The 23,330-nt window shown below is 40.9% G+C and overlaps 1 protein-coding gene across 2 annotated transcripts; it reads left to right on the forward strand.

The window, feature by feature from the left end:
- Positions 1-3,671: 3,671 nt before the first annotated feature.
- Positions 3,672-11,775, forward strand: CLK1 (CDC like kinase 1). 2 transcript variants are annotated; one of them, XM_069486772.1, is made up of 13 exons: positions 3,672-3,784; positions 5,024-5,187; positions 5,592-5,817; positions 6,828-6,918; positions 7,315-7,381; positions 7,964-8,080; positions 8,169-8,335; positions 9,153-9,247; positions 9,328-9,457; positions 10,234-10,316; positions 10,760-10,839; positions 11,125-11,215; positions 11,344-11,775. In XM_069486772.1, the coding sequence occupies exons 2-13, from the start codon at positions 5,024-5,026 to the stop codon at positions 11,485-11,487; spliced, it is 1,455 nt and encodes a 484-aa protein (XP_069342873.1). In that variant the 5' UTR covers positions 3,672-3,784; the 3' UTR covers positions 11,488-11,775. The 2 variants fall into 2 exon arrangements, with proteins under 2 accessions (XP_069342873.1, XP_069342958.1); XM_069486857.1 differs by lacking the exon at positions 6,828-6,918 and having other exon boundaries at positions 3,673-3,784.
- The last annotated feature ends 11,555 nt before the right edge of the window (positions 11,776-23,330 follow it).

The following is a 23,330-nucleotide window of genomic DNA, read 5'->3' on the forward strand; positions in this document are numbered from 1 at the left end:
CGTCTATTTGCTATTTTGTCTAGTTCTTAGATTTATAGTGAAAGCTCTAAGAAGTTTGAGAATACAGTAAACATTCAACATTTCCCAACTGATTTGCTCATGGATATTTCTTAAAATCATGTCTTTTAAAATATTGAACAATAGGCCGGGCGCGGTGGCTCACGCCTGTAATCCTAGCACTCTGGGAGGCCGAGGCGGGTGGATTGCTCAAGGTCAGGAGTTCGAGACCAGCCTGAGCGAGACCCCGTCTCTACTAAAAATAGAAAGACATTATATGGACACCTAAAAATCTATATAGAAAAAATTAGCCGGGCATAGTGGCGCATGCCTGTAGTCCCAGCTACTCGGGAGGCTGAGGCAGTAGGATCGCTTGAGCCCAGGAGTTTGAGGTTGCTGTGAGCTAAGCTGACGCCACGGCACTCACTCTAGCCTGGGCAACAAAGTGAGACTCTGTCTCAACAAAAAAAAAAAAAAAAAAAAAAAAAAAAATATTGAACAATAGAGCTCTACAGAAGATGCATTTGAAAAATGCAATGAACTGTTTAAGAGCACTAGTTGTGCAGTCCTGGTTTGTGTTTTAATCACAGCTGTGTCCCCTACTGTGTGACTTTAGGCAAGTTAACCTCTCTTTAGTATTCTCACCCATAAATAATATTCCTTCATAAGACTATTGTGAGGATAAATGAAATAATGTGTGTAAAGCTTCTGGCATGTGGTAAGCAAATGGAAACTGCTCTCCTAAATATTCATGTGCACCATAGGGCTCTCACCTAATCAAGCCATTTATCAGGCTCTACCATTGATTGATCAGGAATCATATTCCACTCACTTTGATTAGATTTGGGTATTCCTAAAACTGGTACCAAACATTTGTCTTGATATCGGTCCTTGGTTTATCTCATTTCTCCTATGGCTGATCTAATTAATGTGTTGATTCATTCTTTTCTTTTCTTTTGAGACAGAGTCTCACTCTCTTGCCTGGGCTAGAGTGTCGTGGCATCAGCCTAGCTTGCAGCAACCTCAGACTCCTGGGCTCAAGCAATCCTCTTGTCTCAGCCTCCCAGGTAGCTGGGACTACAGGCATGCGCCACCATGCCCAGCTAATTTTTTCTATTTTTAGTTGTTTGGATAATTTTTTTCTATTTTTGGTAGAAAATATTTTGGTCTCACTCTTGCTGGTCTCAAACTCCTGAGCTCAAGCAATCCTCCTGCCTCTGCCTCCCAGAGTGCTAGGATTACAGGTGTGAGCCACCGCGCCCAGCCTGCCATTTTTAATTAGTGGTGCCAATGTGGTAATTTTTTGCTTCTTAGAGCTTATCTTACAATGTCTGCTCAATTACAGCCATAAAAATACCATAGATAAGGTGGTATACTGGCTGCCTACCTTGGGCTTAAATGAGGATCCAGGTCCAGAACGTTGATTACTGTTGGCTTATGTTGAGTTGACTCGTTCATATCAATCACATTAGTGATTGGTTCTGTGTAGTAACTGGCAGTAAGTATAACTGCAAAGAAGACTCAAATATTGCTCATTAGCCTGTTTTTCTCTTGTCTAAAAACAAAGTAATATGGTTCGACATCTTACCCATGGTTGGCAAACTACAGCCCTCAGGCTGGCCACCTATCTTTTGTAAATAATGTCTTGGAACATAGCTATACCCATTTGTCTACATATTGTCTATATTGTCTCTGGCTGCTTTTTGCTACAACAGCAATATTGATTACTAATAACAGAGACCAAATGGCCTACAAGCCTAAAATATTTTGAGTCTCCATTGTCTATCATTCCACTCTCTATATGTTCATGTGTACTCTTTTTTTAGTACCCACTTATGAGAACATTTTATATTTGACTTTCTGTTTGGCTTGTTTCATTTAAAATAATGACCCCCAGTTCTATCCATGTTGCTGCAAAAGACATGATTTCATTCTTTTTTATGACTGAATAATATTCCATTGCACATATACACCACATTTTCTTTATCCAATCCTCCACGGATGGACATGTAGGTTGAGGGAGAAATTCCATCATAGTAACTTGTGAAATTTATCTATAGTTTTTTGGGTATGTGTAGCAGCTCAAATGTTAAGTAAATTTATGGAATCCCAATCTCTGGAAGCTAAAAGCTAATCACGGTGTGCTAGTCATTGTGCTAAGCACTGTACATTTATGTTCTCACTTAATCCTAACTATCTGCAAGTTAGGATTCCACTATTATTCCACTATTACAGGTAAAAGTTGCAGTAAACAACTTTATGCAAAGAGCTATTTAGTGTTAACATAATTTCTGTAGGAGAAATCACCACAGTAAAATTACAGAGTCAAAGACATTGGAACAGAGTTTGGATTAGTTACAGTTTCATTATATTATACTTTAAGCTCATCCACTCACTCCCTTTGCTGTGAAACCACGATTATGTGGCAACTTCAGATAGTCTAAATCAAGTGTTACAATGTGTACTACTCAGGTGATGGGTACACAGAAAGCCCAGGCTCCACCACTGCACAATATACACATGTAACAATTCAACTTGTACCCTGTAAATGTATTAAAATTTTAAAAATAAATAAATAAAACTAGTATTGGCAAACTTTTCCTGAAAGGGCAAGCAAAATATTTTAGGCTCACAGGCCATTTGGTCCCTGTCACAACTAATCAATATTGCAATCAACATTGAAAAAAATCTCAGTGGATATTGCCAAAATTGCCTTCCAAAATGGTTTTAAATTTAGCAAAAAACCATTTGCTAATTTGGGAAGTACCTAAAATTTCATTTACGAAATTATTTTAGTGCATGCTAATGGGCTAAGTTGGGAATGCTGGCTATAGTACCCCTCCCCCCATTCATGTAAGTCCTAACCCCCAGTACCTCTTAAAGTGACTCTTCGGAGATAACCTTCACAGAAGTAATTAAAGTTAAATAAGGTCGTTAGGGTGGGCTCGAATCCAACATAACTGGTTTCAATATGAGAAGAGATTAGGACACCCACTGCAGACAAAAGACCTTGTGAAGACAGGGAGAAGGTACCCATTTACAAGCCAAGGGGAGAGGCCTTAAAAGAACCCTGCAGAAACTTTGATCTCGGACTCATTTAATGAGGAAATGCTTAAACGTGAACATCGCCACTTCACACCCCCAGGCTCTTGCCAATTTCTTCATTTTTTAAAATCTTGGGGAAATCTTTCAAATCCAATTTCAGTGCATGTGAGCCCCAGCAACTAAAAACTAGGGTTTTTTTCGGGTTTTGTTTTAATTTCCTCATTGGTTTGGTGATAAAAACTAGTTTTAAATAGGTCTCAGAACCTTAGCAAAAGCTGAAATCCAACCAGTTACTACTTTGGAGCTATTTGACGCTAGTGGTGTAGCATTTTTGAAACATTTTAATTACCGCAATCAGGGCACATGCTATTTTGCATTCTGCTTCCCTAACTTTTCTTTGTTTCTTCGTTCACAAATACAATTTTAAGTGGACGAGAAGGAGACGCTTTTCCCCAGTCGGTGCAGTTCTTTCTCAAGATACAAACTCAGACCAACATGGCCGCGACGGCAGCTTTGCTTCAGCTCCCAACGCGGCGCCTGCGGACATGGCGGTCACGCGCGCGCCCCGCCCCGCCCCGCCGCGGAGACGCGCTTGCAGCGTCATCAGTGTTTTTGAGGCGAGTCTCGACGCTGCGGCTGTCAGCTCCATTTTGTTGCCGGCGCTTCTCGCAGGCTGGTGGGCGCTTTCTGCGTTTGCGTTGCAAGCTTTGTCTCCTTCGGCTTGGAGTCTTCCACCAGGACGGTAAGATGCAGGAGGGAGCAGACTAGGTGTCAAGGCCCTTCCCGTGTGCCTCGCGGGCGCCTGGCGATGCCCCTTTCCCTCTCTGTTTGGGGCCCGCAGTCTCCGCACGACGACCGCCTCCTTCCTATCACGCCAGGGCTGCACAAAGGCGGCGCGCCCGTCCTCCGTGCTCGGCTGAGCGGGCTGCCAGCTTCTGGTTGCGGGAGACAGTCATGGTGGTCCGCCTTCCGCAGAGGAAGTGTTGCGGCCTGAGCGGCAGCGGCGGCGGCGGGGCGAGCCCGGGGCGCCCGCGAGCGCCATGTTGTCGGCCGCGAAGCTGAGCTGTAAGATGGCGGCGGGGCGGAGGCCGGGCTGCGCCCTTGCCGGAGAGTCGGAGCCGCTGGTGGGGGTGGCGTGTGCTTGTTTTCTGGAATGTGCGTCAGGCACGCGGCTGCGGGGAAATGTGTCTGTAGCGAGGGGAGAAAAAGACAACACATTGAAGGAAATACACTTAGTGTCTGGTTGAGACTCAAAAAATTGATGTGAAAATCGTGAGTGGTGTTAACAAAAACCGATTTAGGAATCCAAGGAACCAGAAATAACATATATTTGAAGGAGCATTGTGAGAAATCGGGCGATCGGGCGTTTTCTGCCCTGGCGTTTCAGCCCACTCATTTTGGGATGACAATTAGAGCGCTTGGATTCGGAGTTATATGCGGAGATGTAGCGGGGTCCGAGCTAACAAGTGAGAAAGGCAGTTGGTGAAAAGCCATTTCTTTGTGATGTAAGTTTTTGGTAGTTTGATATACCCCGTTACAGATGTAGTCTACGATGATTCTGTGTATACTGTCCTGCGAACAATTTAGTGATGAAGAACATTTACGATTGTATTAGTGTTGGAGGCTAGTTTCTCATACACGTTTAAATGGGGAGAATGACGTGTGGACCTATAGTAAGTACATTTGTGCGCAGGGGTAAGATTTTACCAAATGGGATTCCTTCCCCACCCTTTGTTTTCTTCTCTTACATACTTTCAGTAAATCTGGGCATGACATGGATAATGCAGAATACCTATGACTAAAGTTCAAATTCCAATAGTTGGATTTATCAGTGATTTCAGATTGGGTGACAGTGATTTCTGAACTTTGACTTAGAGCAATTTAAAAGGTTACAAGTAGGGTGAATTTGTAAATAAGAGCTTTATTGTTAAACAGTTGGGTGTGGGATACGATTTAACGGGGAAAACTGTCTTTTGTATAGATGAGACACTCAAAGAGAACTTACTGTCCTGACTGGGATGAAAAGGATTGGGATTGTGGAAAATGGAGGAAGAGCAGCAGCAGTCATAAAAGGAGGAAGAGATCACCTAGCAGTGCTCGGGAGAACAAGCGCTGCAAATACAATCACTCTAAAACATCTGATCGGTAAGGAGGGTACTTAAAATGTCTCCATATAAAGATACATTTTCACAATAGTATCCTTTTTTTTTTTTTTTGAGGCAGAGTCCTGCTCTGTCACCCTGGTAGAGTACCGTGGCATCAGCCTAGCTGGCAGCAACCTCAAACTCCTGGGCTCAAGCAATCCTCCTGCCTCAACCTTCCGAGTGCTACGTGCTCGGCCTCACAATAGTATTACTTAAAAATTGGCTGATTACCATTCGTTTCTGTTTCCAATGAGAAATTTTGATGGCTTGTAATGTTTGTAAAATCGCAAACATTGCAATGGGGGTACAAAATCTTTTTAAAAGAGTTCTGCCTTAGATTTACTGAGGATTTGAGGATATTTAATATTAGCATAAAACACTGAAAATAATTTTTTTCCTCTCTAGCCATTATTTAGAAAGGTCTATAAATGAGAAGGATTATCATAGCCGACGCTACATTGATGAATACAGAAATGACTACAGTCAAGGATATGAACCTGGATATCGCCATAGAGATCATGAAAGCAGATATCAGAACCATAGTAGCAAGTCATCTGGTAGAAGCGGAAGAAGTAGTTATAAAAGCAAACACAGGATTCACCACAGTACTTCACATCATCGTTCACATGGGGTATGAGCTGTTTTAAAACATTTTGGAAATTTTATTTCCCATGTGGAACAGGAAAACTTGAATTTGTGTTTATTTGAGAAAGTGTTTAAGATGAAGTCATTTCAATTTTAACTTGCAGGGTTCTTTCTGTGTTTGTACATTGGATAGAAAATTCCTGAAATGAGTACACATTTCTATAGTAACAGAAATAGTTAGTTGGCTTCTAATTGTCATTCCAGTGAAACAATGGGGATAATTAATTTAGGTTAGTTCATAAAAATGATTGCCAGATATTCTGAAGGTTTTTATGGTACCTCAGGAAATCTGATTTGTTTTGATAAGTTGAATCCTTATCCCAAAAATAGAAAACGCATTTTGTATGATTAAGGATTAGGTATGCCTCTTTGTTCTAACAAAGAATGTTCTCTAATCCTTTTTTCACTAAGCAAGCCACAACAGATTTGAACTTTATATGGGTTATGTATCAATTTGGAGATCAGCTCAGATAACATTTAAAATGCTGTAGTGTTATGCCAAATTTTTTTCCCCCAAAAATTAGGATTTTAATTTTATTTACTGTTTTAATATTTGTTTCTTAGATTACTTAGGAAATCTTAATTTGGCCACAGTCTACTTTGACAAGTAAATATTACATCCTACAATTTTGCAACATTAAATTAGGACACTAGAAACTTAAAATTATGTTTCGATGAATGCTACAACTAAGCATTTTTTTTTTTTTTTTTTTTTTTAAGAAAAACAATTGTATTATGTTTTGTTGCCTTGCCACTTTGAGTATCTTATCTGAAAATCTGTTCCTTGCCATGTTTTTCTCCTGTTAACATAAACTATGTGCCCTGTGAATTTCTGGGGACTGAATTTGAAATTGCTCCTGCCAACCGTTTGTGGCCTGGCGTGTATCTGAATGCCTGAATATCTCCCCGCTGAATGAATTTCGTATTCTGCCCTGAATTCACTCGGGTATATTGATTGGCTGGATGATCTTGGTGCCGCCCACTTGACGTTTCCAGAAGAGTCACCGAAGGAAAAGAACCAGGAGTGTAGAGGATGATGAGGAGGGTCACCTGATCTGTCAGAGTGGAGACGTACTAAGTGCAAGATGTATAGAATATTTTTCAACACTTATTAACTTTTCAGATAACATAATCTATATATAGATAAGATTTCAGGGATTTGGAAGTCTTTTTTTCTTTCTCTGTTGTTTTGTTTTGTTTTTCCATTTCTTTTGGTGGGGGGGATTGTTTTTGCTTTCTTTAGAAATTTAATGTTTATTATACAGAACTTCCAGAACAGTAAATCAAGTTAATGAAATTAGCCTAAAAATGAAATTAGAACTAAAAATAGTTATATGTTTTTTGATGGTGTTGACCAATAAAATAAATATCTAGTAATAAGGAAATTTGTAGCATCAACTAGAATAATCTGCATTGATAGCATTTATTATAAGTAAATTGTTTCCACTTCTTGGTATGACTGAGATTTAATTCTTTCTTTTAGATGAAATTGTTGATACTTTAGGTGAAGGAGCTTTTGGAAAAGTCGTGGAGTGCATCGATCATAAAGCGTAAGTTTCCCGTGCTGGAGTTACACTTGGGTGAGGTTGACAGTATAGATGATTAATATAGCTTTAGAAAATGGTTTGACCATAAAGATACGTCTTTATACCCTTTTAGTTTGGGTCTTTTGACTTGGATGTAAGATACTCCCAGTTAAAGGTACTTACTGCCCTTTGTATTATTTAAGCAGTAGCTATTAATCCTACATGCAGCTTTTAATTCCAGTTTTAGGCTGAGAACATACTTTGTCAATTTGAAAAGTATTCTTTTATTCTACTGGGCACAGTTGTTGTGGCCAAATTTTTTCCCTTCTAGATTAGTGTTTTCAGCATTCATTTTATATTAGGTGCCTTTGAAATTTTGTTCACCTCATACATTTTCAGCGTAGTAGTTACCTAGCAGCCTATATTTTTAGAAAGTACCATATTTCATCCTGATAACACAGCCAGGGATGGTAACTTTTCTAGATTGATGTCACAAGTTTAATTATTTCTGTCCATCAAACTACTGATTAAAATTTCTTAGAGTATAAAAATTTTTCCCCTTTTCTGTTCCCGTGTTTTATCATTTTTTTGAACTTATTCTAACAGGGGAGGTAGACATGTAGCAGTAAAAATAGTTAAAAATGTGGATAGATACTGTGAAGCTGCTCGCTCAGAAATACAAGTTCTGGAACACATAAATACAACGGACCCCAGCAGTACTTTGTAAGTATCAAATTAGAATTTGGAAGATGGCCTCAGGTAGATTTGACTTGGGAGAAACTGTACTTAGTTATTTTTCTTGTGTTTGTAGCCGCTGTGTCCAGATGTTGGAGTGGTTTGAGCATCATGGTCATATTTGCATTGTGTTTGAACTACTGGGACTTAGTACTTATGACTTCATTAAGGAAAATGGGTTTCTACCATTTCGACTAGATCATATCAGGAAGATGGCATATCAGATATGCAAGTCTGTGAATTGTAAGTTCTTGGCATATCTTGCAGAAACTTCAGTTTGAGACTAAGTGCCAGACTGATTTGGATCTTTAAAAATAGGACCTAACATAGGACTTGGAAGACTGGTTTAAGAGTAGGTATGAATTAGGGAATTGCGGGGATATTGGTCAGAGGATAGTAAATTTCAGTTAGGAATAAGTTCAAGATATCTATTGTGAATCATGGTGACTGTTGTTAATAACAATGATACCCTATGCTTGAAAATTGCTAAGAGTAGATTTAAGTGTTTTCGCCACCAACAAAAAGTATGTGTATGTGAGGTAATGCATATGTTAATTAGCTTGTTTTAGCCATTCTACAACAAGACATTTGTGAAAACACGTACACCATAAACATGCAATTTTTATTTGTCAGTTAAGAGTAGGTATTAAAAATTTAGTATCAAGCTGTTGATCAGCAATATGCATTTCACTTAGTAAATAAGATACTATAGCTATCATAATAACATGCTGTTGGGATGAAGACTGAATAAGCCTTTCTGATTTCTAAAAATGTTAACCTAGAACCTTGAGAAAAAGTTAAGGTGTGGCAAATCTTAGCTTCATGAGAAAGAAGGGTTTTTTGGTTTTTGTTGTTTCTTGTAGTTAGCTGTCAGTGGACTTTTTAAGAAGGGGGTAGTCGGGTAGTAGGTTTTGGTTCCCAATCATTTTCTAGCAGACTGAAATGTTGTTTACCACCTCTTTGGGCATATAGGAAAGGTATCACATGTGGTTTTGGGGTTTGATTTGGTTTGGTTTATTGATTTTCAGATTGCTGCAATTTTTTTCTGTTTCATTCTCAGTTTTGCACAGTAATAAATTGACTCACACAGACTTAAAGCCTGAAAACATCCTATTTGTGCAGTCTGACTACACAGAGGCATATAATCCCAAAATGGTAAGTCTTCAATATGTTACCTTCATAGTTTCAAATGAATATTTTATGATTTCTTAACCATCATTTCTTACGATTTTCAGAAGCGTGATGAACGTACCTTAATAAATCCAGATATTAAAGTTGTAGACTTTGGAAGTGCAACATACGATGACGAACATCACAGTACATTGGTATCTACGAGACATTATAGAGCACCTGAAGTTATTTTAGGTTAGTGTTTATTAATTATGCTTTGAGGACCTGTATATTTTCTTATTGGCTGACTTAAAATTTATTTATAGTTTGAGGTCTTATTTGTAGTACTTTTTCCATCTTTTTATCATTAAGGAATTAGTATCAATGAAACACATGATGGATTTTAAGCTCTTGATTGTTCCAGCTAATCAGCTCTGGGACTTTGAGCTGGAGGCTTAACCTTTCTGGTATTCTTGGCGTATTTGTAATATGTGGTAGAGTTTTTAAATATAATTATTTGACTGGGTGTGGTGGCTCACACCTGTAATGCTAGCACTCTGCGAGGGTGAGGCAGGAGGATCGCTTGAGCCCAGGAGTTGGAGGCTGCAGTGAGCTATGATGATGCCACTGCATCCTACTCAGAGTAAGATCCTGTCTCCAAAAAAAAATAATTATTTAATGCCCATTATACCTCAGACACTTCATGGCTGCTCAGTCTTTGCATGGTACGGGTAGCTTTCATTTTACAGGTTAGAGCATTGAGCCTCAGAAAAAAATTTTTTTCTAAATCGCTAGTTGCAGAGTTGGGACTGGTTGGCTCCCAAAGTCAGGCCAGAGTTGAGACTTCAAACCCGATGTATCCAAAGCCGTCTTATATACAGCACCATTATATTACATTTAACCTTGGATTAAGTGATTCCTTTAGGATCCTTCCACCTCAAACATCACCTGTTCTAAAGAAAGTGTTTTTATTATAATGTCTTTAAGAAATAGTGAGTATTTTTTTCCTAACATTTTGCTTTGCTTTGCAGCCTTAGGGTGGTCCCAGCCATGTGACGTCTGGAGTATAGGATGCATTCTTATTGAATACTATCTTGGGTTTACAGTATTTCCAGTAAGTGACAACGATCTGTTTCAGTGGCTTTGCACGAGAAAGACATTTGTTTATGTGAATAATGAATACTTTAATTCAAAGTATACATATACATTTAACATAGCATTTTTCCCTCATAGACCGATAATTGTAGATAAGAAAGAAAAATATAACTATAATGTATGTTTCCTTTATAATTAATCTGTTTTATTTAAAACTGTTTTAAATATATTGTAAGTACTTAACCCTCTCCATTTAGGGAAATCATTGGCAAGCTTGTTCTGTAGGCCTGAATAGTTCTTGCTGTCAGCTGTAACTTGCTAAAAAGTGTGCCTTTTTGTTAGTCACCTTCCTTGTGACTTTTAATCATCTGTAGACTATAAAATTAGCCACTGTGTTAAATAAGAATGAAGGACAATGTGTAAGCAGAGATAGTTAAGGTTTTTTTAATTATTTTATTTTAGACCCATGATAGTAAGGAGCACTTAGCAATGATGGAAAGGATTCTTGGACCTCTACCACAACATATGATACAGAAAACCAGGTATGTTTTATTTAAGAGTCAGTGCTATCCTTAGTACTTGGTCATGTGTTCTGATGAGAACTTTGTAAAACAAGTGAAGTCAGACTAATGCTTTTTCAGTTAAATAGCAGATTAGTTGGTGGGAAGGCCATAGCTCAATTTCTGTTCTTCATTACCTTTTAAATCTCTAGGAAAGCATTAATCTTTGATCTATAAAAGCATAGTGATTGATGCGACCATTCACCTTTGCTCGATGTTTTAAATTTTACGTGTTATAAACATAAGTGGATATTGACTTATTTTTAGGAAACGTAAATATTTCCATCATGATCGATTAGACTGGGATGAGCACAGTTCTGCTGGCAGATACGTTTCAAGGCGCTGTAAACCTCTGAAGGTAGGTCTGGGCTATATATAGCTAATGATCAAAATCTTGAATTTCTCTTCTCTTCTTATAGTTGTGAAACAAAATACAGTAAATGATACTAGAAAAGGCTATTGAATGTATTTGTATTTTTCTTTCAGGAATTTATGCTTTCTCAGGATGCTGAACATGAACTTCTCTTTGACCTCATTCAGAAGATGTTGGAGTATGATCCTGCCAAAAGAATTACTCTGAGAGAAGCCTTAAAGCATCCTTTCTTTGACCCACTGAAAAAAATTCTATAGATCTATAATTGTGTACAGCTCTTAAAGAGATCTTACAGACTGTATCAGTCTAATTTTTAAATATTAAGTTATTTTGTATAGCTTTGTAAATTTCTTACATTTTTATATCATTGCCATGTTTATTTTGTTTGGATAATTTAAGTACATAGCTGAGTAATGAACTTCTTTTTCAGTAGTGAAAAAATGATTTATTCAGAATAAACTTTGTGCTTAATGAAATTTATATGAATCTGTACAGTTGGTTTTTAGCGCCATTTTCTTCCCACGTCTGTCACTATAAAGAATAGATTTCTTTATTTGATGGTTTCCTAAGTCTTTGAAAATACTTAGTTTTATTTCCATTTTAAGGATTGTCAAAATTGGGACTTAAGCCGGCCTTCTCTAAGTTTAGTGAAATGAAACCAAATGAGAACACAACTAGAGATTAGCCAAGAAGGGTTTGTTATTCCCTTTATTCCTGCTCAAGTTTAGTACTGCTATTTGCTGGTCTCCACTTGAGTAGGATTATGCAAATGATGAGGTCCTGTGCTCATTCAGACAGAGCTTCCAGAAGCATTTGCAGCCAAGTCTGAATTATTGAGTATAGTAAGGCAGGTTTTTGTCGGTGTTTTTATCTGTGCTTGATCCATTTGGGATCCTGGGGGTTACATCTATCCACACATTCTCTGGTTTGGGTTTTTGGTGTCCCCGCCCCCAACTTTAAAAATGCAATTAAGCCTGAGAGATTTTAAGCAGGTTTGTAGACCATATTAGAGATTCTTCCTAGAGATCCTAGGATCCTAATTCCTGAGCCAGAGTGGCTAGATTCAAATCCTAGCCCATATTAGCAGTATGACCTTTGAAATATCATTTAGGTTTCTGTGCTTGTCTGTATCATCTATAAAAGTAAGGAAGATTATAGTATTTGTCTCAGGCTTATGAGTATAAATTAGTAATATTTGTAAAGCATAGTTGAAACAGTGGCCTATATTCTAAATAAGCTATTCTGGGAGAAAGGCACATATGTCCCGACTCTGCTACTTTGCATAATGTTCCTTTGGTGTCCCGTACAATCATTTTTTCTCTTTCTGTGTGTTACCCAGGCTGGGCTCTTCAGCTCCTGGGTTCCAATGATTCTCTTGCTTCAGCCTTCCAAATAGCTGCAACTACAGGCCCAATTCACTCCCAGTCTTTTAATCTTCCCACTCAAAAAAATTAATACATCAGGGTTTCCTGTGCAGAATATTTTTCTGGAATTTTTTTTTGGGAGTAAGCCCTATGTTAGTGAGATTTCTAGTCCATACATGTAAAATACCTTATTCTAAGCTGCCTTAAATTCCTTGCTGAAGATCTGGGAATCAAAAGTACATTGAGGCCGGGCGCAATGGCTCATGCCTGTAATCCTAGCACTCTGGGAGGCTGAGGCGGGTGGATCGCTCAAGGTCAGGAGTTCGAGACCAGCCTGAGCAAGAGGGAGACCCCGTCTCTACTAAAAATAGAAAGAAATTATCTGGCCAACTAAAAATATATATAGAAAAAAAAAAAAATTTAGCCGGGCATGGTGGTGCATGCCTGTAGTCCCAGCTACTCGGGAGGCTGAGGCAGTAGGATTGCTTGAGCCCAGGAGTTTGAGGTTGCTGTGAGCTAGGCTGATGCCACTGCACTCACCCTAGCCCAGGCAACAGAGTGAGACTCTGTCTCAAAAAAAAAAAAAAGTACGTTGAGTTGAACTCAATCCTCTGCTGAAATGAAAAAGGAATAAAAAATAAATAAAAGGAAAAAAAGTACATTGGGGCTGGTTGTGGTGGCTTGAACCTGTAATCCCAGCATTTTGGGAGAATGAGGTGGGAGGATTGCTTGAGGCCAGGAGTTCAAGACCAGCCTAAGCAAAATAGCAAGACTCTATCTATACAAAAAAATAGCAAAAAAAAATTAGTTGGGCATGGTGGTGCCTGTGTGTATTTCTAGCTACTCAGGAGGCTGAGACAGGAGGATCGCTTGAGCCCAGGAGTTTTGAGGTTGCAGTGAGCTATGATGATGCCACTGCACTGTAGCCAGTACAACAGAGCAAGACCCTGTCTCAAATAACAAAAACTGCATTGGTTGCATGTTTGAAAGTAAAATGTATTAGATTGGATTACTTAAGGGCCTACATTATTTTCTTAGATTTATAAGTGAGGCAGTTCAGACTGGGGCTTGTCGTTCCTCAGGAATGGTGTCCAGAACAAATTGTGCTGACATCCCCTTTGTCAAAGTCGCATGACTGGGCCCAGAGTCAGTATGGGAGGGAACCGCAAGGTTGCATGGCAAAAGGGGTGGCACATTTGGGCCATCAATGCAATTAGTCACCCACCTTATCTCCCTCAGTCTGTTAACACAGCAGCCAGAGTGAGTTGGTTAAAATAATCACATCACTGTTAAAATCCAGTGGCTTCCATGTCAGTTTTGCCAAAGTCCTTACAGTTGCTTTTACAGGGCTTTACAGTTTGTGCTGTGCCACTCCACTTTTCTCGCCACGTGGCCAGCTACTTTTCCCTCAGATGCAGTGGTATGGCCTCACTGGCCTCCATTCTCAAACCCACTAAGGACAGCCAGGTGTGGCTGATGCCTGTAATCCCAGCACTTTGGGAGGCTGAGGCAGGAGGATGGCTTCAGGCCAGGAATTCAAGACCAGTCGTGGCAATGTAGTGGGACCATGTCTCTAAATTGCAACAACTTCCCTTGTCAACTCCATCTATATCTCTTCTGTATCTTTCTATATCTTTCTCCATAGGAGTTTTTACTATTTTAACATATTTTCCTTTTTAAATTTATTTTTACACCTCTAAAAGGTGAACTCCGAGATGACAGAGATGTCACTTTGTTTACTGTGTATCCCAAGAGCCTATAACTACCCGGTAGAAATCTCAGTAAATGCTTGTTGAATGAATGGATAATGACCTTTTATTTTGAGCAGGGTTGTTAAATGAGTGATCCATGTAGATAATCCAGAAAAGATTATGCAGAGAAAACAGTAACTGCGAAGCCTCTGAGGCAGATGCATCCTTACTATGTTCAAGGAACAGTAAGGAGACAAGTGTGGCTGAACCCAAGTGGATGTTGGAAAGAGCGTTGGGAGATGTTAAAGGCATCCAGGGGCCAGATCATGTAGGGCTTTGTAGGTGATTGCATGAGATAGGCAGTCACTGCTCCACACAGTGACAAGAATGGTTGCCAGCAGCCCTGGCATATGCTTCCACTAGAAGAAAGAAAATTGCCTCCCTTTCACAAGTCACAGAAAAAGACTCTCAGAAAAGTGGTGATATTTTAGATTTGCTTCCCAAAAATCCAAGGGTTTGAGGGAGGTGGGTAGGAAATACGGACAAAATAAGATTGGCCATGAGATGATAATAGATGAGACTTGAGTTGATCAATCAGGGTTCATTGTATTTTTTTTCTTGTAGTTTTTTAATTTTCCATAAGAAAGTTAAAAATAAATTTTAAAAAATCTTTCTCCGTCCAGACATTATCTTCCATAGGGGGAAAAAAATCTTTCTCTGAAGTTGGTTAAAGAAATAAAAAGAAAGAAAGATACAAAAAAAAATTTTTTGGAAAGGCTTTCCAAGTAACTGGATTGTATTTGCCAGAGCATTTATATATTCATTATAAATTGATTGGCATTCTGGTTGATACAGCCATACTGTAAACTTTGCTGCTCTTCTTGGTCTGCTGACTAGGTTTCTGAACCTAAAAGTAGAGGAGTCAAACTTTCCATCAGGAGTTGGCACATTTTTTGTAAAGGGACAGATAGTAAATATTGTCTTTGCAGGCCATACAGTCTTTTGCAAATGCTCTATTGTAGCAAGAAAACAGCCATAGATAATAGGTAAATGAATGGATTTCACTGTATTCCAATAAAACATTATTTAAAAAATAGGTAATGGGCAGCTGGATTTTCAGAAGTTTGACTTTGATGTGTCTTGGTGTATATTTCTTTGAGCTTATCCTATTTGGGGATACACTCAGCTTCTTGACTCTGTTGGTTTGTGTCTTTTGCCAAATTTGAGAAGTTTTCAGCCATTATTTCCTTGACTATATTTTTAGTCCTGCTCTCTTTCTCCTTTCCATGAATCCAGTGACTGGGATGTTAGATCTTTTGTTATAGTTCCCCAGGTCGCTGACACTCTGTTTTTTTTTTTTTTTTCCCCTTCCATTTTCTCTATTAATCAGATTGAATAATCTCTATTGTTCAAGGGTACTTTCCTTAGTCCCCTCTGTTCTGCTATTTAGCCCCATCCATTGAGGTTTTCTTTTCCTAGCTATTATATTTCAGTTCTAAAATTTCTCTTTAGTTCTTCTTTATATCATCTATTTATCTGCTGAGACTTTCTACTTACTCAGTTGTGTTTTTGTTTTTTTTTTTTTTTTTTTTTTTTTTTTTGAGACAGAGTCTTGCTCTGTTGCCCAGGCTAGAGTGAGTGCCGTGGCGTCAGCCTAGCTCACAGCAACCTCAGACTCCTGGTCTCTTTAAGCGATTCTACTGCCTCAGCCTCACGATTAGCTGGGACGACAGGCATGCGCCACCGTGCCCAGCTAATTTTTTTCTATATATATTTTTAGTTGGCCAGATAATTTCTTTCTATTTTTAGTAGAGACGCGGTCTCGCTCTTGCTCAGGCTGGTCTCGAACTCCTGACCTCAAGCGATCCACCCGCCTCGGTCTCCCAGAGTGCTAGGATTACAGGCGTGAGCCACCGCGCCCGGCCTCAGTTGTTCTAAGTGTGTTCATAATTGCTCATGGCAGCATGTATATGACAATTGCTCTAAAATCGTTGGATAATTCTAAGGTCTCTGTCATCTTGGTGTTGGTGTCTGTTGGTTGCCTTTTCTCATTTAAGTTAGAATTTTCTTGGTTCTTGATATAACAAGTGATTTTTGATTGAAACTTGGACATTTTTGGCATTTCGATTATGAGACTCTGGATCCTAAATATTTTCTTTTACTAGTTCACCTCTGACACCATCCTGCTGGGAAAGGGGGCACTGCTTTGTTACAGCCAGGTGGCGTGGAGGTCCAGGACGTGCACTCAGCTTCTGCTGACACTCAGGGTCAGGGAAGGACTCATCATTGCTAGGGAGGATGAGAGTTCTGGCTCCCGCTGGGCCTCTGCTACAACCCTGGCTGGGAGGGGCAGGATTACCTCATACGGCCTCTACTGAAACTGGGTGGAGTGGCCTAATCATGTGGTGAAAGTTCTGACACTCCACCTGGCCTCCTCAAATGCCACACTGCCAGGGAGGGCAAGGGGTGACTTGTTACCACTGATGGGGATGGAAGGCCAAGTGGTCTCTGCTGACATCCTTGGCGGCAGAGAGGAGTGTTATCACCCAGCAGGAATGAAAGTCTTAGCTCCCTACTTAGCCTTCTCTGACACGACCTAGTCAGGACGGGGGAATCTTGTTATAAGCCGATGAGGGTGGAAGTCTGGGCACCCCACTCAGTTCTTGCTGCTACCACAGTTTTTTCCATGGTATTTGGCCGAGTAGAGCAATCATTGTCTAAAACTCTTCCATCTTGCTAGGCTGCCCTTTCTTGGTCCTTTGGCTAGAGAGAGCAGACTTTTATTAAGGCATTTTTGTCTGCACCTGTTGGTGTTTCTGATTTCCAGCTTCTCCAGCACGAAGTCTGGGATAGATGAGGCAAAAAGAAAAGCCAGGGAGAACTCATCACTGTGTCATTCCTTGGATCCCAAGGCCCCTAATCGATCTGCCTTCCCTGTACCTTTCAGAGTCTTATTTTTGTTTCTTGTAATGTGCTCATAGGTATTTAGTAGAAGGGGTAGGGAAAGTACTTCTGTCTTTTCTGGAAATGTCTCATGTTCTTTTTATATTTCTCATCTTTTCCATGTTTCAACTTGCATATTTACTTCTGGTCTATTTTTTACTTCACTAATACTCTTTAGCTTGTCCAATCTGCTGTTAAATCCTCTATTGAATTCTTAATTTCAGATATATTTTAGCTCTTGAGTTTTTATAATGATTCTAGCTTCTAGTTTCTAGTTTTTTGTTAAAATCCCCCACTGCCATTGTCTTGAAAATATTAATCATAATTATTTTAAACTCCATGTCTGAAAATGTTAAAATCTGGATCTCCTAATTTAAAAAGTAGCCAGGCATGGTGGCACACACCTGTAGTCCTAGCTACTCAGGAAGCTGAAGCAGGAGAATTGCTTTAGCCCAAGAGTTTGAGGCTGCAGTGAGCTATGATCATACCACTGTACCCCAGCCTGGGTGACAGAGTGAGACCCTGTCACAAAAAAAAAATCTGGATATGGATCTGTTTCTGTTGTCTATTTCCTCTCTTGCTTTTGGTCTTTGAGTGTGTGTGTGTGTGTGTGTGTGTGCACGCACACACTATCTTTATTTGAATGTCAATAAATTGTAGAGATAATTTGAAGCCCAGGATGATGTTATCTTTCTCCAAGGAGAATTTGCATTTACTCCTGACAAGTGGATAGAGGATGGGCAAATATCCTAATTGGTTCAAGTATTGAGCTGATTTGAAGCTAGACTTCAGTTTTGTTAGGGCTAATCTATTACCTATCCACTCTTATTTTTTTCTTTTTAGTGATATCCTTGAGTCATATACTCTTATTCTTAAGGTATGTACTCAGGTAGTCTCTGTTTAGGTTCCCCTAGGGGCAGAACCTAAGACAAAAATTCAAGTGCAAGTGGTTTATTTGGGAGATGATCCCAGGAGATTTCAATAGTGGAGTGGGGAAATGAGACAGAGAAGGAGACAGCTAATACCGTGTGCTCTACAAGCAAGTTACCAATGGTAAAATTATTAATTTAGAGGCCATTAGGTTGAGATGGCTCCAGTACCTTGGGTTCCTATGTAAGCCAACTGAAACCCAACTCAATGTAAACAATAAAATGAAACTTACGCCTAACCAATCAGAAACCACCAACTAACCCTGGACTAGAGACTTTCCACTTTAACCAACTGAATATTTCCTTTGTCTTGCTTCCATAAACAACTTGCGAGTTTTCCCCTTGTACTCTGTCTTAGTTCATTTTCTGTTGCTGTGACAATACCTGAGACTGGGTAATTTATAAAGAAAAGAGATTTATTTCTTACAGTTCTGGAGGCTGGGAAGTCCAGGATCAGGTGGCCGAATCTGTTTGGCTTCTGGGGAGGGCCTCATGCTGTGTCATAACATGGCAGAAGGCATCACAGGGCAAGAGTGGTGCGCTGAGAGCCACACTGGCTTTTAGAATGGACCCACAGTTGTGACAACTAACCCATTCCCATGATAATCTATTAATTCATTAATCCATTAATGCAAGAGCTTCATCACCGCTTAAAGGGCCCACCTCTCAATACTGCCACACTGGGGATTAAATTTCAACATGAGTTTTGGAGGGGATGAACATTCAAACCATAGCCCCCTCAGTGAGCTTTGAACCACTTGCAGTCAAATGCTACCCAATCATGAATCACTGTTTGTTCAAATAAACTCATTAAAATTGTAATGTGCCTAAGTTTATCATTTAACACCACTGTGGGTAATTGGAATTTAATTAATACCACTGAGAAACTCTGGGAACCAATGTAGAACTTTTTTTTTTTTTTTTTTGAGACAGGGGTCTTACTATGTTGCCCAGGCAGGGCTCAAATTCCTGGGCTTAAGTGACCCTCCCACTTCAGCCTCCCAAGTAGCTGGAACTACAGCCATCACCACAGTGCCCAGCTTTCAGAACACGTGTCTTAAAGTTTTTCTACCTGAGGGGCCGGAGATAGGGACTACTTATACACCAACTCCTGTCAGTCACTGATTTAGGCTGCTCTGCATTAACTCCAGGGGATGTTAATCCTCGGCACTTCTGGGCTGTGCATTCAGGTAGAGGGTGCTCTGGCTGCCAAGGAAAGCCCTCAGGCAAAAAGACACAGGTGTTGCCTGGAGAAATTGGACCTGGATGTTCTGTCAGGGTAAGTAAGGCCTGAGGAGATCGTGGAGGACAATGTCTACCACAGGCCACTCCTGGCACCTCTGAAATCCACCCAGGCTCTATTGCAGTTTACTCTGTCCTGTCATTGCTTCCTCTAGGTGGTTGCTGGTCATAATTTTAAAAATAAAAGAACTTATAACAGGAGGATAAATGGGCTAAACTGTAACATCCCCACTGCTGTAATTGGTCCCAAGGTCAATGCTGACAACACCTCGAGGATCAACTACACATTACAGATTCTTGCCTCACTGGTCTAAAATGCTGGCCCCTGATGGAGTACTGTGATACTGTAATATGACAAGAAATATGTATTTGATCTTTGGCCCCAGTTCCCGGCCCAGAGCTCCTAAAACCCTTGAAATTTCCTGGGTGATAAGAGGTGAGATAAGGGGGAGATAAAGGTGAAAGTTGCCCCTTTTGTTATTCCTAACATGCCCCTTTCAGATACACCTGAGTTTATGTTCCTTAGGTGAATTTCGGAAAGCCTCTAAGCACTGGGGGAGGGCGGTGGCTTGTTGCCAGGGGGACGAGCCATGTGATTAGAGGGTTGGAACTTTCAGCCCCACCTCCTTGATCTCTGGGGTGGGGAGAGGGCCTGGAGATTGACTTACCCACCAATGGCCAGTGCTTTAATCAATCATGCTGATGCAGTGAAACCGCCATAAGAACCCCAAGTAGTGGGCTCCTGTCAGCTTCCGGGTTGGGGGACACATGGAGGTGCCGAGACGGCGGTGACTGGAGAGGGGCTTCCGTGCCCCACGCCCCGCCCTACGCAGCGCTTCCGCCTGGCTGTTCCTGAGCGTGTGCTTTATAATCAACTGGTAGTCTATTCAGTAAACTGCTTTCCCGAGTGCTGTGAGCCACTCTTCCAAATTACTGAACCGCAAGAGGGAGTCGTGGGAACTAGAAACCTTCAATTCAGAGCCGGTCAGCAAATGTGGCAGAGGCCCAGACCCGTGACCGGCATCGGAGTCGGGGAGCGGCTTGTGGGACTGAGCCCCAACCTGCGGGATCCGCCACCATCTCCAGGGAGTGTCAGAAGTAAATAATTGTGGGACACCCAGTTGGTGTCTGCCAGAAAATTAAATTGAGATGTCGAGGGGAAAACTCCACATATCTGGAGACCGGAAATGTTGGTGCGAGTAGCAGAGGCAAAGCAGTTTGTTCTGTGTGTGTGTTTTCTTTAGAGGTGCCCGAGCCTTCATCCCTGTTGAGGCAACTGAGTCCCTGCCTCCCATGCCCTGGTAAGGCCGTGATTGCGGCAATTCCCCACCTGAAATTATCAAGGCACAGATGTCCCCAGAGGTGCCCCAGTGAGTTCTATGAGCTGCAGAAGTATTCTGCCTTGCCCCTGTGGCAGCAGCCCCGTCTGTCATAATAGGCCAGTGTCCCTGCCAATACACTAACACCTTTATTTGAAAACTGCCGAATAATCAAGCAGCGGTATGGCTTTAGCTTTAGCGGAACATTTACCATGTATCTCTGGTGGAAGTTTCCTCCTGTCCTTGGAAGAGAGCTCTAGTACAGAAGTGGGTTGCTGGGGTGACGAGGGAGGCCACTGTACTTCCACTTACCATTCCCGTGTATTTACCCCGTGGGTACACAGCACCACATCATGGTCATTGGGTCTAAGTATATGCCACAAGCTGTGGTTTGAATGTGTCCCCCAAAGTTCATGTGTTGAAAACTTAACCCCCGATGCAATGGTGTTGAGAGGCGGCACCTTTAAGACGTGATTAGGCCATGAGGGCCCCTGAGCTATTGCCCTCCTGAATGCATTAGTGCCGTTATCACAGTGCAGAGTGGCTGAGCTGCTGCAGGAGTGGGTTTCTGATAAAAGGATGAGCTCAGCTCTCTCTGTCTCTCCCTCCCCCTTCTGCCATGGGATGGCATAGCATGGAGGTCCTCTCCAGATGGGGGCCTCTCAATCTTAGACTCCTCAGCTTCCAGAACTGCAAGAAATAGATTTTTTAAAAATAAATTACCTAGTCTGTGATATTCTGTTACAGCAACATAAAATGTTCACATCTTGGAAGATAGTGCCCCAATCTCATAAATTATCCCTACACTGGTGTCTTGGCAGCACTTTTTTTTTTTTTGACAGAGTCTCGCTCTGTTCCCTGGGCTAGAGTGCCGTGGCATCAGCCTAGCTCACAGCAACCTCAAACTCCTGGGCTCAAGCAATCCTCCTGCCTCAGCCTCCCAAGTAGCTGGGACTATAGGCATGCACCACCATGCCTGGCTAATTTAATTTTTTTTATATATTTTTAGTTGTCCAGCTAATTTCTTTCTATTTTTTAGTAGAGACAGGGTCTCACTCTTGCTCAGGCTGGTCTCGAACTCCTGAACTCAAATGATCCACCCACCTCGGCCTCCCAGAGTGCTAGGATTACAGGCGTGAGCCACCGCGCCCAACATTTTTTTTTTTTTTTTTTTTTGAGACAGAGTGTTGCTCTATTGCTCAGGTTGGTGTGCAGTGGCGTCATCATGGCTCACTGTAACCTTGAACTCCTGGGCTCAAGTGATCCTCCTTTCTCAGACTCCCAAATAGCTGGGACTATAAATGTATGCCACCACACCTAGCTAATTTTTAAAAAAAATTTTGTACAGACAGGGTCTCATTATATTGCCCAGGCTGGTCTCAAACTCCCTGGCCTCAAGTGATCCTCCTGCCTCAGGCACCCAAAATGCCTGAAGCAGGATCTGTACCTCTCACCTCTCACAAAAATAAATTCACGATGGTTAACAGACTTAAATCTAAGGCATGAAAAACCATAAGAATTCTAGGAGAAAATGTTGGAAAAACTCTTATAGACATTGGCTTAGGCAAAGAATTTATGAAGAATACCCCGAAAGCAATCACAGCAACAGCAAAAATAAATAAATGGGACCCGATCAAATTAAAAAGCTTCTGCACAGCCAAGGAAACAATCATTAGAGTGAATGGACAACCTATAGAATGGGAGAAAATGTTTGCATGCTGTATATCCAACAAAGGGCTAATAACTAGAATCTATAAGGAACTCAGGCAAATTAGCAAGAATAAATCAAACCACCTCATTAAAGAGTGGGCAAAAGACATGAACAGAGGCCGGGCGCAGTGGCTCATGCCTGTAATCCTAGCACTCTGGGAGGCCGAGGTGGGTGGATCGCTCAAGGTCAGGAGTTTGAGACCAGCCTGAGCAAGAGCGAGACCCTGTCTCTACTAAATATAGAAAGAAATTATCTGGCCAACTAAAAATATATATAGAAAAAATTAGCTGGGCATGGTGGCGCATGCCTGTAGTCCCAGCTACTCGGGAGGCTGAGGCAGGAGGATCGCTTAAGCCCAGGAGTTTGAGGTTGCTGTGAGCTAGGCTGATGCCACAGCACTCTAGCCCGGGCAACAGAGCAAGACTGTCTCAAAAAAAACAAAACAAAATAAAAAAAAAAACCTACAATGGGATATCACTTAACACCAGTGAGAATGGCTTTTATCAAAAAGTCCCCAAACAAATATTGATGTGGATGTGGAGAGATAAGAACACTCATACACTGCTGGTGGGACTGAAAACTAGTACAGCCTCTGTGGAAAGTAGTATGGCAATGTCTCAAAGAACTAAAAGTAGAACTACCATTTGATCCAGAAATCCCACTGCTGGGTCTCTACCCAAAGGGGGGAAAAAAAAATTCTACAAAAAATACATCTGCATTTGAATGTTTATAGCAGCACAATTCACAATTGAAAAGATGTGGAACAACCCAAGTGCCCATCAATAATGAGTGGATTAATAAAATGTGGTATATGTATACCATGGAGTACTACTCAGCCATGAAAAATGGGGAACTAATCCCCTTGTATTATCCCAGATGGAGCTAGAGCCCATTTTCCTAA

The sequence above is a fragment of the Eulemur rufifrons genome, chromosome 1 (assembly GCF_041146395.1).
Source record: "Eulemur rufifrons isolate Redbay chromosome 1, OSU_ERuf_1, whole genome shotgun sequence".
Taxonomy (NCBI): Eukaryota; Metazoa; Chordata; class Mammalia; order Primates; family Lemuridae; genus Eulemur; species Eulemur rufifrons.